This window comes from Typopeltis vanoorti, chromosome 7 (genome assembly GCF_054136105.1).
Source record: "Typopeltis vanoorti isolate ZY-2024b chromosome 7, IOZ_Tvanoo_1.0, whole genome shotgun sequence".
Lineage (NCBI taxonomy): Eukaryota > Metazoa > Arthropoda > Arachnida > Uropygi > Thelyphonidae > Typopeltis > Typopeltis vanoorti.
Genome location: NC_143555.1, coordinates 42,682,909 through 42,696,824, shown reverse-complemented (window position 1 = coordinate 42,696,824; position 13,916 = coordinate 42,682,909). Strand labels below are relative to the sequence as shown.

The window sequence follows — 13,916 nt, the reverse complement described above, 5'->3', positions numbered from 1 at the left end:
TTGTTCAACAAGATTCTGGCAGTGGGGAAATCCCTGAAGAATAGAAATAAGGAAAAATAGTGCCATTGCACAAGGGAGCATCCAAGTCAGTAGTGGCAAACTATTAACCAGTTTGTATGTCAAGTGTGGTTGTGAAGATGTTCTGATTCGAGATGAAATACGAAATTGAATTGATGAGAATAGGAATATTTCCAGACAGCAGCATTCATTTATAAAGGAGAGATCATGTTTCAGTAACCTAATTATGTTTTATGATAAGGTAAGAATAGTATTGTACAGAGGAGATTCTTATACAGTGATTTTCCATATTTTGCAAAGGCCTTTCTAATTACTATTGTTGCAATTGAGGGAGATGGATAATCAGTTAGTACCTTTATACAGCTAGTTGGCTGATAGCAGCCAGCAATTTGCATATAGGAGAGAATTGTCTTGAAAGAGAATGGTGTCAAGCACTGTGTCACAGGTTTCAGCTCCAGGACAGTGAATAGAATCCTCTGGTTCGCTTTATCAGTGATGCTATGGAGAGAATAATGTCAAAGTGCTTTGATGTCCTTTTGCTAAGGAGAATTTGAATAGGTTGGTGATTCGGTTAGATAAATGGGGATTTCAGTGCAGTATTGTCAAGCATAAAGTTACACACTTTGATCAGGGAAGATAGGTTGAAGTATATTCTATTGATGGAATTTTGCTCCATCTGTAGAATATACCTCAACCTGGTAGAGGGATTTAGGGACTTTTGCAGACAGAGTTAAAGTTCAGGGAACACACTGCAAAAGTTCTAAAGGTCACTCAGAAAACTACTGTCATATTGTGAAGGATACTGAACAGGATAGTGCAATATAAAATACTAATTAGACCACTTGGATTTCTGCTCAGATTTGTTTTTCACATGGACATTTGGGTGATAGGAAAATATTAGAGAAAATCCAAAGGCAACTGATTAAGAGTGTCTAATATAAGACAGGTTGAGAGAATGGCTTCTGCAGTTTGGCAGATAAGAGAGAAGACGTGATATGATTGAGATATATAAGTTAGTGAGAAGAGCCTGCACGAGTGGGTGGTGATTGCACCAGTACTAGATATATTCAAGGCAGAGTATGGTATGCATTGTGGTCTGCTGAACATTTTTTTTTATGCTTCTGCCATGAGCTCTGTGACTTCATGAAGGCTTGTAAATAATGCAAATGCTATTAATACTTTTTTTCATGTTCATATCTATTTCTTCCTTATATATTTATATGTGAGCTCCCATAGCTCAGTCAATTTTGACAGTGCCTTTTAGTTGGAAAGATCTGGTTCACATCCCATCCAGGAAGTGATGAATCTTTATTAGGGCTATTAAATTGAGGGTAAGTTACTTGTCTCGTGTGAAGGTAGCAGGGATCTTGATCCTTTGAGGATCAGAATTTTGAGTTTTTTTCATCCTGCATAAAAGCAAACTGACCAGAAGTATGCAACACGATTAACAGGGTTAGGTACCTTGTCAGAGCATTAATTAGATTTCAAAGAAGCCAAATTACTTGTCCATGATGAGCATTTAGCATAACATACAAGGGAAAATGGGGATATATATATATATATATATATTTACTTATTTATTATTTTTAGTATAAAGTCGAACCAGTTCCATTGATGGGAAGATCTGCTATACTTGGAGATCAAAGAAGCAATTATTTCTGTGATGTTGCTTGTGGTCATGGAGATATGACAGACAGCACATATGCCATCACCAAATCTGGTCTTCTCTGTGAATTTAATAATCGAAGGCTGTTGGATAAATGGGTAGAATTAAGGGTAAGTATATCATGTTAAATTTAGATTACTTGTAAGAAGTAGTAAAAAAAAAAATAAGGAAATTAAAAATGTTAAAGAAATGAAATATTAAACTGATATGCAGTTAGTGTTCTATTTTGAAATTGGGAGCATGGGGAGAATGCTAACGAAATTTAGTGCTTAAGAAAACTGTGTTACTATTTATTGCTTAGAGCATGGACCAAAAAATTTTTTTTTCAGTAGTCAGGCATTGGTTGTTGAAAACACTTTGTCTTAAAAAATAAATTCTCCAAATGCTTTTTCATTCCTTGAAAGAAGTAGACAAAACTCGTTTATCCCTAAAAATTAAAGATGCCAAAAATTATATTCTTGGTTTCATCCTTTATCCAAGTGTATGCAAACAAAGTTTGCACCTGAAGTATCTTCAGGACTGGGCAAACTTTGCTTAGAGACTAAGGACTTCACATCACTTGCCTAAGTATCCCATAATGCAAAGCACATATCCTCATGGACATGTGTAATGCTATGCATTATGGGAAGGGTCACTACTCAAATACTTCAAGTGCAAACTTTGTTTGCTTACAAAAAGTTTTTGTTTGTTCAAGAATATAATTTCTTGGGATCTTTAATTTATGGTATAACCAAGTGAAAAAACTTCCAACATCTATCTCTAATTCTCTAATCCAAAGCATTTTAGTAATAAGGTGTAATACCTTTTGGCTACTGTGTATTGTAATACCTTTTGGCTACTATGAGGGAAAGGCATATACCGCAATTTTCTTAGATTTAGCAAAGGCATTTGACAGGGTGCCACATGATAAGCTGATATTTAAGTTGCAGCACATGGTTCTGGATGTCAGATTGGTCAACTGGATTCGGGATTGGCTGTCTGATAGGTATCAGAGAATAGTGTATGGTGGAGCAGTTTCAAGGAGGCAGAGGGTTGCAAGTGGGGTCCCACAGGGCTCAGTACTAGGACCTATATTGTACCTTTATATCAATGACATTGCCAGTGGATTGCAAGGGGATATTCAGTTGTTTGCGGATGATGCAAAGCTGGGAAGGATTATTAGTAATAGTGCAGATGTGGTATCCCTGCAAGAGGATTTAAATAAGCTAGATAGATGGGCAAATGAATGGAGGTATCAGTTTAATGCAGCAAAATGTAAGGTCTTGAGTTTTGGGAAACATCGATGGGATGCTGCATACTCTATGGGAGGAGTTATACTGGAGGAAGTAGGGGAGACAAGAGATCTGGGGTTGATGATTGATAGAAACCTGAAATTTAGGGGATATATTGCAAAGGTAGTGAAGGTAACACAGAGGATTGCTGCAATTATGAGAAGGACACTGACCTGCAGAGATAAAAGGGTTATCATTCCGTTGTATAAGTCTCTGATCAGACCACACTTAGACTATTGTTCTCAGATTTGGTCCCCAGGATTTGAAGGGGATAAATTAACTGTGGAAAGGATACAAAGACGGATGACAAAGATGGTTTCAGGACTGTACAAGGATAGTTATGAGGATTGGCTGAGGGAATGTGGACTGCAGAGTTTGGTGGATAGAAGAAGGAGAGGTGATATGATCGAGACTTTTAAACTGTTGAGAGGTGGTTACAGGGTTGACACTGGGGAGTTCTTTCGCTTGGTTGAACAGCGGGAAGGAGTGATGACAAGAGGCCATCCCTGGAAGTTATGAAAGGAAACTGTGAGCAAGAGGGTAAGGAGTGGTTTCTTTGCGTGGAGGGTGGTTGAACCGTGGAATGCATTGCCTGATGGAGTGGTGGGAGCGAGAACGGTCAATGAGTTTAAAGAGTTGTATGATAGACTTTGTGTTTCTTAGGGGGGACCTCCCCTCGATGAGTCTTGACAGACTTTATGTTCTTAGGAAGGACCTCCCATGATGAGTCTTTTGACTCCATGGAGGCCTGAATAATAATAATAATAATATTAAAATATGACTTCTGCATTGTTTCAAGCTTGGTATCACTTCTGGGTCCGGGTCCTACTGATGAGACCTCAATAAAGGTTGAAACTGGTGGTCTGGATAGTGACCCTTCCCATAATGCATAGCATTATACATGTCCATAAGGATATGTGCTTTGCATTATGGGATATTAAGGCAAGTGATGTGAAGTCATTAGTCTGTACACATGAGTTGTCCAATCCTTGAAGATACTTCAGGCACAAACTTTGTTTGCTTACACTTGGATAACGGATTAAACCAAGAATATAATTTCTTGGCATCTTTAATTTACAGTATAACCAAGTGAACTTTTATCCCTAAGTTTTGGAAATCAGTAGGCAACTAGTTTCTATTCTTTGTAGTTACTAGTAAATAAGTTCATGGCTGCTGATAGTTTGCAGACTTTTTTTTTTTTTTTTTTAGTTACAGGGGTACAATAGAAGTTGTTCTCATATTCCTAACAAATGTTATTATCTGAAACAGTGAATTAGAAATAAGTTCATATCTTGGTAGATGCAGTTTGCCTGAAGATTATTGATGTAGTCAAATGTGGCTGAATGAATGAATGTTGTAGAAACATATCATTAGTTGAACAGAGGGAAATGTGACTATGAATATCAGGAGATTACTGATGAGAGTAAATGAAAACAGTGTTAGGAAAGGTAATCAGAGGTGACAGTGATGAGCTGACTGAGACAGCATACAACTGTGATGAATGTTGTGTTGGTAGAGCTGTTTAAGAAGAAAGGAGTACAATTTTTTAATGTGCGATGAAGTTGAGGGACAGATGGATTATATAAAAACGACAATGTTGCTGGATGGGAGAGTAACGAGTGATCAGTGGAAGACATGATATGAAAAAGCAGGAGAGTGGAATAGGTGAGTGAGTAAGTGCTTATGAATAGAAAGAAGAATAGTGTGAGAGATGAGAGTGAGTGAAATGAAATGCAAGATGGTTAGGGAAACATGGGGGTTGTGGACAGGGGAGGCTGGGAGAGTGATGCAAGAAGCAATAGTGAATGCATGAATGGTGATGGTCAGCATATAGGAATGGGATGGCTGGGAATGGAGATGCATGGGAAGTAATTGAGTCTAGGATAAAATATAGAATAAGTGACCATAAGGATGTGCAGCTTGGGCCAGGTATGGAGAAGTCAAAGCTGGAGGATAGCCTGGGTGAAACTTATTATATACCAGAAAATGAATTGTGTTTATTTATGAATACCAGAGGCATCAGAAATAAGGGCGATAAAACTGTTGCATTAATTGAGTTCATTCACAATTGTTGGAATAAGTGAAACATGCTTGGATGAAGATGATATCTTAATGAATTTGAATGGAAATGGAAGGGTTCAGTTTTTTCTTCAGGCAGGAGGGATAAAAAGGAAATAGGGGTATGTTAGTGTTGATAGTAGGGAATTATACCTAAATAAGGGACAAATAGTGGAAGCAAGTTTGAGGCAGAATGGTAAGAGGTGGAGGTAGATCATCATCAGCAAGCCGTTATATCCACTGCTAGATGAAGGCCTTTCCAAGATGGTGATAGAAATGTCTGTCAAAAGGTTTTTCTTCTTCATATTACTCCTGCAAATCTGATAATTTCATCAATCTGTATGATTTGGATCAGCATTGTGGTAATTTTGCCTCCTGTGGAATTTAATCTTGTACTACTTTTGTCCATTGTTGGTTTTTTCTGAGCAATATGCTCAGCCCATTGCAATGTCAGATGTTTTGCTCTTTCTGTAATGTCAGGGACTTTGATTTGATTTCTTATCTAAGTATTCCTTTTCTGAATAAGTATTGTGATACCATGCATGCGTCTTATCATTAGCATCATCAAATTCCTGATATGCACCATTGGGGGGGGGATACACAGAAACATGCTTTTCCTACTCAATTGTTTTGTTTTTAGTTTTTAAGTTTAATGTCTATGTTTCATACACATGTTCATATAGAGAGAGATTGCCCTGGTTAAAATAACTTTCCTTTTCAGGCATAGCGGTAATTGGCTTTTGAATATTGACTATGATTTTCCAAATACTTTCCATCCAAGCATTGTTTGTCTTTTTGAAATTAGGACAATGAATATTCATTGATATTTCATTGATATTCCATTGTCCTAAGTAAATATAATCATTCACTCGTTCAACTTAATCACCATTGATTTTTATTATTTCTGGTTGTAATAGCTAATGAACATAACTTTCATCTTCTTTAGGTTTATCTTTAAGCCAACTGTTATGCTAGCCATTTGGAGTTCATAGATGAGTCTGTAATTCATATGGACTTGAAGAAAAGATGACTATGTCATATGCAAAGCATAAATGGCTTATTTATCTTCCATTTATCTTCAGATCTTTTTTTTTTTCCTTAATCAAGAAAGCTGAATATTTCTTTGAAGCATGCATGTCATGGTTTTGGGGACATTGTGTCAACTTGCCTTATGCCTTTTTTATTTCCACAGTGGAGATATTTCCATCGAAATGAATTATTTCTGTTGCATTGATGCTGATTTGATGGTCTTTACACATGGCTCCTTCACTTGTTGGTTTCATTAGTGCTTTAAGCATTGCACAAGTTTTTACCAAATGAAAGGTTTCTCTTAAGTTAGATGTTGTAGTAAACTGGGAAATGTGGAGGGTGGTTATATAGAAATCTAGAGGCAAATTGGCTTAGTGAACAAGAGAAGGATAATTATTATGGGTGATGTTTTAAGTAGGTGTGTGCATGTAAAAGAAGAAGATTATCTGAACTGAATTTTGGATTGTTTACATATTGTATAGTATATATTGTTGTTATTATTATTATTACACCTTCTATGGAGTCAGCAGACTCATTGTTGGAGGTTCATTCAACTGATAATTTATATAGTTACACAACCATCTCCTTATGTCAAAAGTTTATTCAAATCTTTCTGAAAGGAATTAACATCAGTCTCATGTCCCAGTCACATCATAAACAGGAGAATACATTCTTAATATTCAGAGGGGGAAAAATAATGGTTTGCTTTTGTAATTCAAATACAAGATTATATATTATGGCAAACAAAAAAAAGTGTTACAAACAGTTATTGATGATTACTTCCCCAAATTTTTAGATGCAGTCAGAATAAGGAAACTAATAGAAGAAAATCTGGAACATGAGCAAGCAGGATTCAGAAGAGAAGAATATTATGCACCAAATATTAATGTTAAGATTGACTGTGGAGAAAGCTCTACTTAATAATTTAAATTTGCACCTGCTTTTATTTATTTATTTTTTTTTTTTTAAAGCTTTCTGAAAGCATCCGGTAGCATAAACGGCATGGGCTGCACTTGAATCTCATGATGCACACAAGAACCTGATATATCTTATTGCAGAATATGAACAATAATGTAAATGCCGGTGTGAGAAATTGTGGAGAAACAGGAAGATGGTTCCTGATGAGAGGCATGGGACAAAGAGATCCAATATTCCCAAGCATCTTTATCATGCTTTTGAAAAGAATAGCAGATGTTATACAGGAGAATATAAGGGGAATTTAAGTTAGGTGAAATAAAGAAGGAAAGAGCATGAAAGAGAATTAACATTGATAAAACTAAAACAATGATTTTTGGAGAGAAGAGGATGAAGAAATGAATAAGTGTAAATGGACCTGACTTGGAAGAAGTTAGGAAGTTAGCATACTGAAGCAACATGAGGCACAATTTGGACTGTAAAAAAAGAGATAAGATCTCATATAACAAAAGTGAAAGTAAACCTTCAGGCAGTGAAAAAGTAAAGTAGTAAACCTTGATATCAAGCCAAGGATGCTGGAAACTTACATATTCATGAGTATTCTTTCTCTCTCTCTCTCTCTCTCTCTCTCTCTCTATGGAAGTGAGACATGTGTAATGGTCAAAGACAGTGCAAATATTGGTATTTGAAAGAACATGCTGCATAATGGTTCTACGAATTGAATAGGTGCAAAAGTAACAAATGAAAAACTGTGGAAAAGTAAATTGGAATGAGAATCTAATACAAAAAAATATTTAGAAGAAAACTTTTTTTTTTTTGGACATATTTGCATGAGAGAGGTCAGGGTCTTGATGTTCAGTATAATGGATGGCTTAAACAGAAGAGGTCAGCCAAGGTGAGAATGGATAGATGATTTAAAGGAGTGGTGTGGAAAGAGTTGAACCACTTGGCAGAAGAGAATGACAGAAATAGGGAAAACTGCACCAGATACCAATGGACATCGATGATGATGATTCAGTCAGAATGGTTAAAATTGGGATTTCTTCTGATGTTCTCTTAAGATAGGGTATGGAAACCTTTTATGTCAGATTGTAGTCTGGTTGGGGATGATATTTATCAATGCTTTTCTGGATAGAAGCTTGGTTATATACATCAGTAGTCAAAGTGATTTTTATTTTATTTAATTCTTCCAACGGAAGTGAATCAGAAAAACAGTTGGCGTGAGCCCTGTGTGCAGTGGCGCACTCAGGATTTAATCTTGGAGGGGAGGACACCACTCAAGATTTAATCTTGAGGGGGGGGGAGGCAAGTTGAGTAGATGATTTGAGTTTGAGAAGACACTATGCATTGCATACTACCTATGACTGAGCATCTGGTGATCGCCAATACATGATACCCGTGATCTCCTCTGGCCCGGCTCTGGCAAATGAAGTAGCGCTCAGTCTGCTCGAGCACTACCTAATTCGCCTTGCGTTCAGAGCGGCCCTGATTCCTGAGAGCTATAGGGTATACCTTATATGACTGCTAATTCATAAGTAGCACAGAAATAGAAGATACGACACAACATGAATTTTAAAAAAAAATTTTAATTAGGAAAAGATTTTTGGAAAGTTTTCTAGTGTTTTCCCCCCTTTTTCTTTCCCTCCCAGGGGGGGGGGCACCAATGCCATTTTGTATGTGTTTTGATAATACCTGTCTTCCACGATAGATGGATGTATATGCGAAGGAAGGTTTCTATACTGCCTGCAGAAGAGATAATTATTAAAGTAACCAGAAAGGGAAGATTTGTTGGATTCACATTCAATAGTGAACTTGATATGGGAGTACACAGAGTTTATTTTATTCTGAAATTGTAGTAATTCTGTCTCTAAGTGGGATCAAGCTGTGAAGATATTATTCACAAAGTGATGCCAAATATAAGATTGAAAAAAAATGATACCGGAAAGTTCACCTTAGATGTTCCATAAAAGAGTCAGCCAACTATAGTTTTTCTGATTCCCTTCTGTTGGAAGAATCTAATAAAATAAAATCAACATGACTGCTAATAAATGTAGCCATGCTAATATCTGAAAAATTATCCATAAATCTCATCACTCAACCACACCACAATCATATGTTAAAAGAATCATTATATCCTACCTTAAAGGAACATCAGAACAAGTAGCATGGGCTCTTTATAATGTTAAGCTGCGTACTGCCTTCAGATTTTTTTGGAAATTGTTCTCCTTTCAACCATCCATCAAAGATATTTTACTACCTTTCTCTTTGCCTTGTGTTTATTGAGTATCCTGTTCCTGTTTAATAGGATACTTGATAAACGCTTTTGTTATTTTGGACAGACAGGCACTTCTGCTGAGATTAGAATCCAAGAACATCAGAATTACATTAAATCCTGGAATCTGATAAATCTGATCTCACTTATCATGCCATTGACACTAGACACAGAGTTCTTTGGAATCAAACCAAGATTCTACACTCCAGTTAATTCAAAGTTGTCGGTTCCTTAAACCTTATGAAACTTTACTACATCATCTAAATCTTAACCAGTCTGACTGTGCATAGCTGAACCAGAGTTTTGGGAAGTAATCATAATTAATTGTTCTCTCTCTCTCTATATATATATATATATTTACTTATTTATTTATGAAACCTTGTATTTGAATTACAAACGCTAACCATTGTTTCTCTTTGAACACTCATGTATGCCACTTTATGAGTATCGTGTGATTCATGTTTGAATGTTATTGAATTCTCTCTCTCGTGTGTTTGTGTGTGTGTGTGTGTGTGTGTGTGTGTGTGTGTGTGTGTGTGTGTGTGTGTGTGTGTGTGTGTGTGTGTGTGTGTGAAACAAGTAAGAAATATAATATAGGAGTTAATAAATTCTATTTTTCTATGCATGTGTTAACCATTATTAAAGATATATCTATGAGTACACACATTCTTTTAAAACATCTAGATTTTTAAGTAGCATTAGTAATATATCAGTAATTTTTATTTTTCCTGACACGGGTAGAAAACAAAGGGAAAAAATAACACTGAAGAAGTAGTATTTGGGTTGGAAAGTTTGATGTGTTGATAATTGTCACATGTGGGATTATGTTGACCATATGAAGTGCTTATTTGTAAGCATTTATTTATTTATTTATAGATTTGTTTGTTTGTTTGTGTATTTGTATTTGTAAACATTTTTTAGAAATAGCTGATTTAAGGCAAATATTGCTGAAGTCTGGAATAGTGCAATATACTAAGTGTAAGAGCCTCCCTAGCATATTTTATATAAACACAAACCATTTGATTAGAAAGACCTGGGTTTGAATCCCATCTATAATGAGACGAACCATTATCAGGGTTTTCAATTAAATGGTGAGTTGGTCTCATATGGAGATGGAAACGGTTTTTTCATCCTTCAGGATAGGCAAAATTGTGAAATTCTCTAGACATAGGATACTAACTGCAAGGTGGAAAAGATTAGAGCCTTAGCTATTTTATCAACTTTCTACTACATATTATAGATCTCAGGTAGAGATCAATATTAGTCAACCTTCTGGATGGACATGACACTTCACAGGAGAGAACTAAATGTCAACTTTGGGGAGTCACTGAAGACTACCACATGTCAGCTTAGTTAATGGAATATCATTTAAATATTATTATTATTATTTACGGCATCTGCATGGAGTCTGGAGACTTATCACAGGAGACCCAAATCAACCTTCCTACACACAAATCCTATCATAACTCTCCTTGAATTCATTCACTGTCAGGGAACTTGCAACCAATTCTGGCAATCCATTCCACTCACTTACCACTCTCCATTCAAAAAATCTGGTCTGCACACCCCCTACTAACCACACTCTTACACAACTTCCACGGATGGTTCCTAGTTCTCTATTTGTCATATATTGAAAAATTTTGCTTACATCAATTTTATAAAACTTCTTTAATATCTTAAAAGTTTCTATCATGTCCCCTCTTTTTTGGTTGTCAACTAAACTTTGTAACCCACAAACTTTCAACCTATCCTCATAGGGAGTATTCCACAGGCCTGTCATCATTTTGGTCACTCGTCTCTGAATCTTCTCTTCTACCACTTCCTGGTAACTAAGAAACCCAGGTGACCAAATTGCAGTAGTCAAAATGTGGTCGAATAACAGCCTTATAAAGAGGGATAATAACTTCCTTATCTTTACTTGTTAGTGTGTTTTTCAACATCCAAGTAATTTGTTGAGCTATTTTATCAACTTTTGCAATATGCCCTCTGAACTTTAACTCTTTGTCTACCATTATCCCCAAGTAAGCCTCATCAATTTCCTGCAAACTAATACGATCAATATGATATACCATATTCAACCTGAAGTGCATAACTTTACATTTTGCAACATTAATTGATAATCATTATCCTTTGCCCACAATGTCAATTTATTTAAATCATCCTGCAGGATACCTACATCACCTTTATCAACTATTGCTCTCCCCAGCTTTGCATCAACAGCAAACAGCTGAACTGAACAGCAAACAGCTGGGAATGAACCAATGGCAAAATCATATTAAAAATGAAGATATTAGAAGGGAACTTAACATTATTAGAAGGGAACTTAGCATTCAAGAATGTTTCAGTAGAGATAATCTAAGGTGGCCACTTAAATAGAATGGATGAAGAAAGGTTAGTAAAAACTGTTGAAAGTTTATTTTTCACTTGGTTAGACTATAATAAATTTAGTTTAATCCTTTATCCAAGTGTGAGCAAACAAAGTTTGCACCTGAAAATATCTTCAGGACTGGGGTAAGGTAGTACAACACCAGGCAACTCGTAGCAAAGGTGAACCAAGCTAATATCACTCCTATCGCAGTATCTCCCATAATGCAAAACACATCTTCTTGCAGATATGTATAATGTTAAGCATTAAGGGAAGGGCCACTACCCAGACTAGTTTCGACCTTTATTGAGGTCTCTTCAGCGGGAGCCAGGCCCAGAAGTGGAGATACTAGGCAGAAGCAATGCTGAGGTCATCTTTACCTATAGGAGTTGCCAAAAGGTGTGCTTTGGTCCACCTTTGCTACGAGTTGCCCTGTGTTGTACTACCTTGCCCCAGTCCTGAAGATATTTTCAGGTGCAAACTTTGTTTGCTCACACTTGGATAAAGGATTAAACTAAATTTATTAATGTTAGTAAAACTGGTGTTTGATGCCAAGATAGCAGGAAAGAGATCCAGAGGAAGACCGACGTCTAGGTGTATTGATTCAGTCAGAAGTGCCTTAGCACCACAAAATGCTAGATATGACAATATTGGAGTGCTCTCAAATAACAGATTGATTTGGAGGAAAATTGTTGATAGGAGATTAATAATAATGTAAACTTAATCATGTAGTGTTGTCATAATAACCTAAATAGGTTACTATGACAACACTATATGTATATACCAGGAAATTGATGATGAAATGGATGAATGCAGTTATTAACCATGCATTACAGCAGAAGAAGGCATTATGGAGGCAACATAAAATGAGCAGTAATAATTGATTCAGTGAAGAGTACAAATAACAGGCAAGGGGAATGACTTCGTTGGCAAGGGTAGCAAAGGTGCAGTATGAGTAGTGATTAGCTAATGAAGCCAAAATAACCCAAGAGAGTTCTTTTGATGCATAGCCAGAAAAAAAGAATGATTTTGGAAGGATATCATTCGTTGAAGACAATGGTAAAAGGATAACTGCTGCAGAGGATATAGTTGAGATCGTAAATGAACTTATGTAGAATTTGAGAGCACTGATTGTGAGTGAACAAGATGTGAAAAATTTAGCAACCTTGATATTAATAATGCCATGGGACTTGATGATATATCACCACATTTGAGGAAATGACTGAGGGAGTTGACATCTGCCATGGAATACTTGTTTCATATGAATCTTAAATTGGGTCAAGTTCCAAAATAGTGAAAGGAAGGCAAGATTGTACTGCTTCATAAGAGAACCAAACTTAAGTTTCAAATTATAAGCCAATCTATGTGCCATGTGTTGTGGTTAAAGTGTTGAAAAGGTTAGTAAGATCCAGAATTGAGTTGACGTGGTATTCTCTTTGATGGCAAAATGGATTTGCTAAAAGAATGTCGTGTTTCAGTAATCTGCTTACTTATTACAGTAAGGTGACAGGTGTTGGATAAGAGAGATGAGTACACAGTGTGTACTTAGATTGGCACATGATAAGTTGATAGTTAAACAAGAACAGATGGGGGTTCTTGTTTCTATTAGATTAGTGCATTGGATTGGGATTGGCTCTCTGATAGGTTTCAGTTTATTTTAGGGCTATTGCCTTTTAATCTGTATGTTAATGATATTGCAGAAGATTTGAATGTAGATATTCAAATCTTCTGGATATTGGGAAAAACAATGAGAAATAGTGCAGATATTGGCTTTACAAGAGAACTTGAATAAACTGAGAATGGGTATGGGAGTGGGGTTGCCATTTTGATGTTGCAAAGTGTAAGGTTTTAAAATTTGGAAAACAAAGATGGGGCTGTAGAGTATAAACTTGGTGAGGATATAAATTGGATATATTCTGGAAATGATGCTTGTAGAAGTTAGGAGATTCTGGTTCCATTGTATAAGGCCTTGATTAGCCCACATATGGACTACTGTGCACAGATTTTATCTAGTTTTCAGAATGATCCAGAGGCAATTGACTAAGGTGATTTCTTGTGTCTGCATGTTGAGTATAAAGAAAAGTTGAGAAGATGCAGTTTACAGAGTTTAGTGGATAGGAGATGGAGGGGTGATATGATAGAAATGTATAAGTTGATAAGGTGCCCTTAGCACCCTTAATGTTTAAGAGGTTTTCATAGAATGTTTTGAGAGAACAAGAGGTCATCTCAGGAAGCTGTATAAGGATAGATGTGAGCAAAGGAGTGAGAAGCAGGTTTTATTGCATGGAGAGCAGTGAATGATTGGAATGCATTACTGAGAGT

At 36.2% G+C, this 13,916-nt stretch overlaps 1 protein-coding gene across 1 annotated transcript in view; it reads left to right on the top strand.

The window, feature by feature from the left end:
• The window catches only part of LOC150104628 (mitogen-activated protein kinase-binding protein 1-like), a 399,663-nt gene that overhangs the window by 98,682 nt on the left and 287,065 nt on the right, over window positions 1-13,916 (top strand). The window contains exon 7 of the mRNA XM_090395826.1: window positions 1,609-1,794. Coding sequence (XP_090251952.1) covers window positions 1,609-1,794 — 186 coding nt within the window. The remainder of the gene's footprint in view (window positions 1-1,608; window positions 1,795-13,916) is intronic.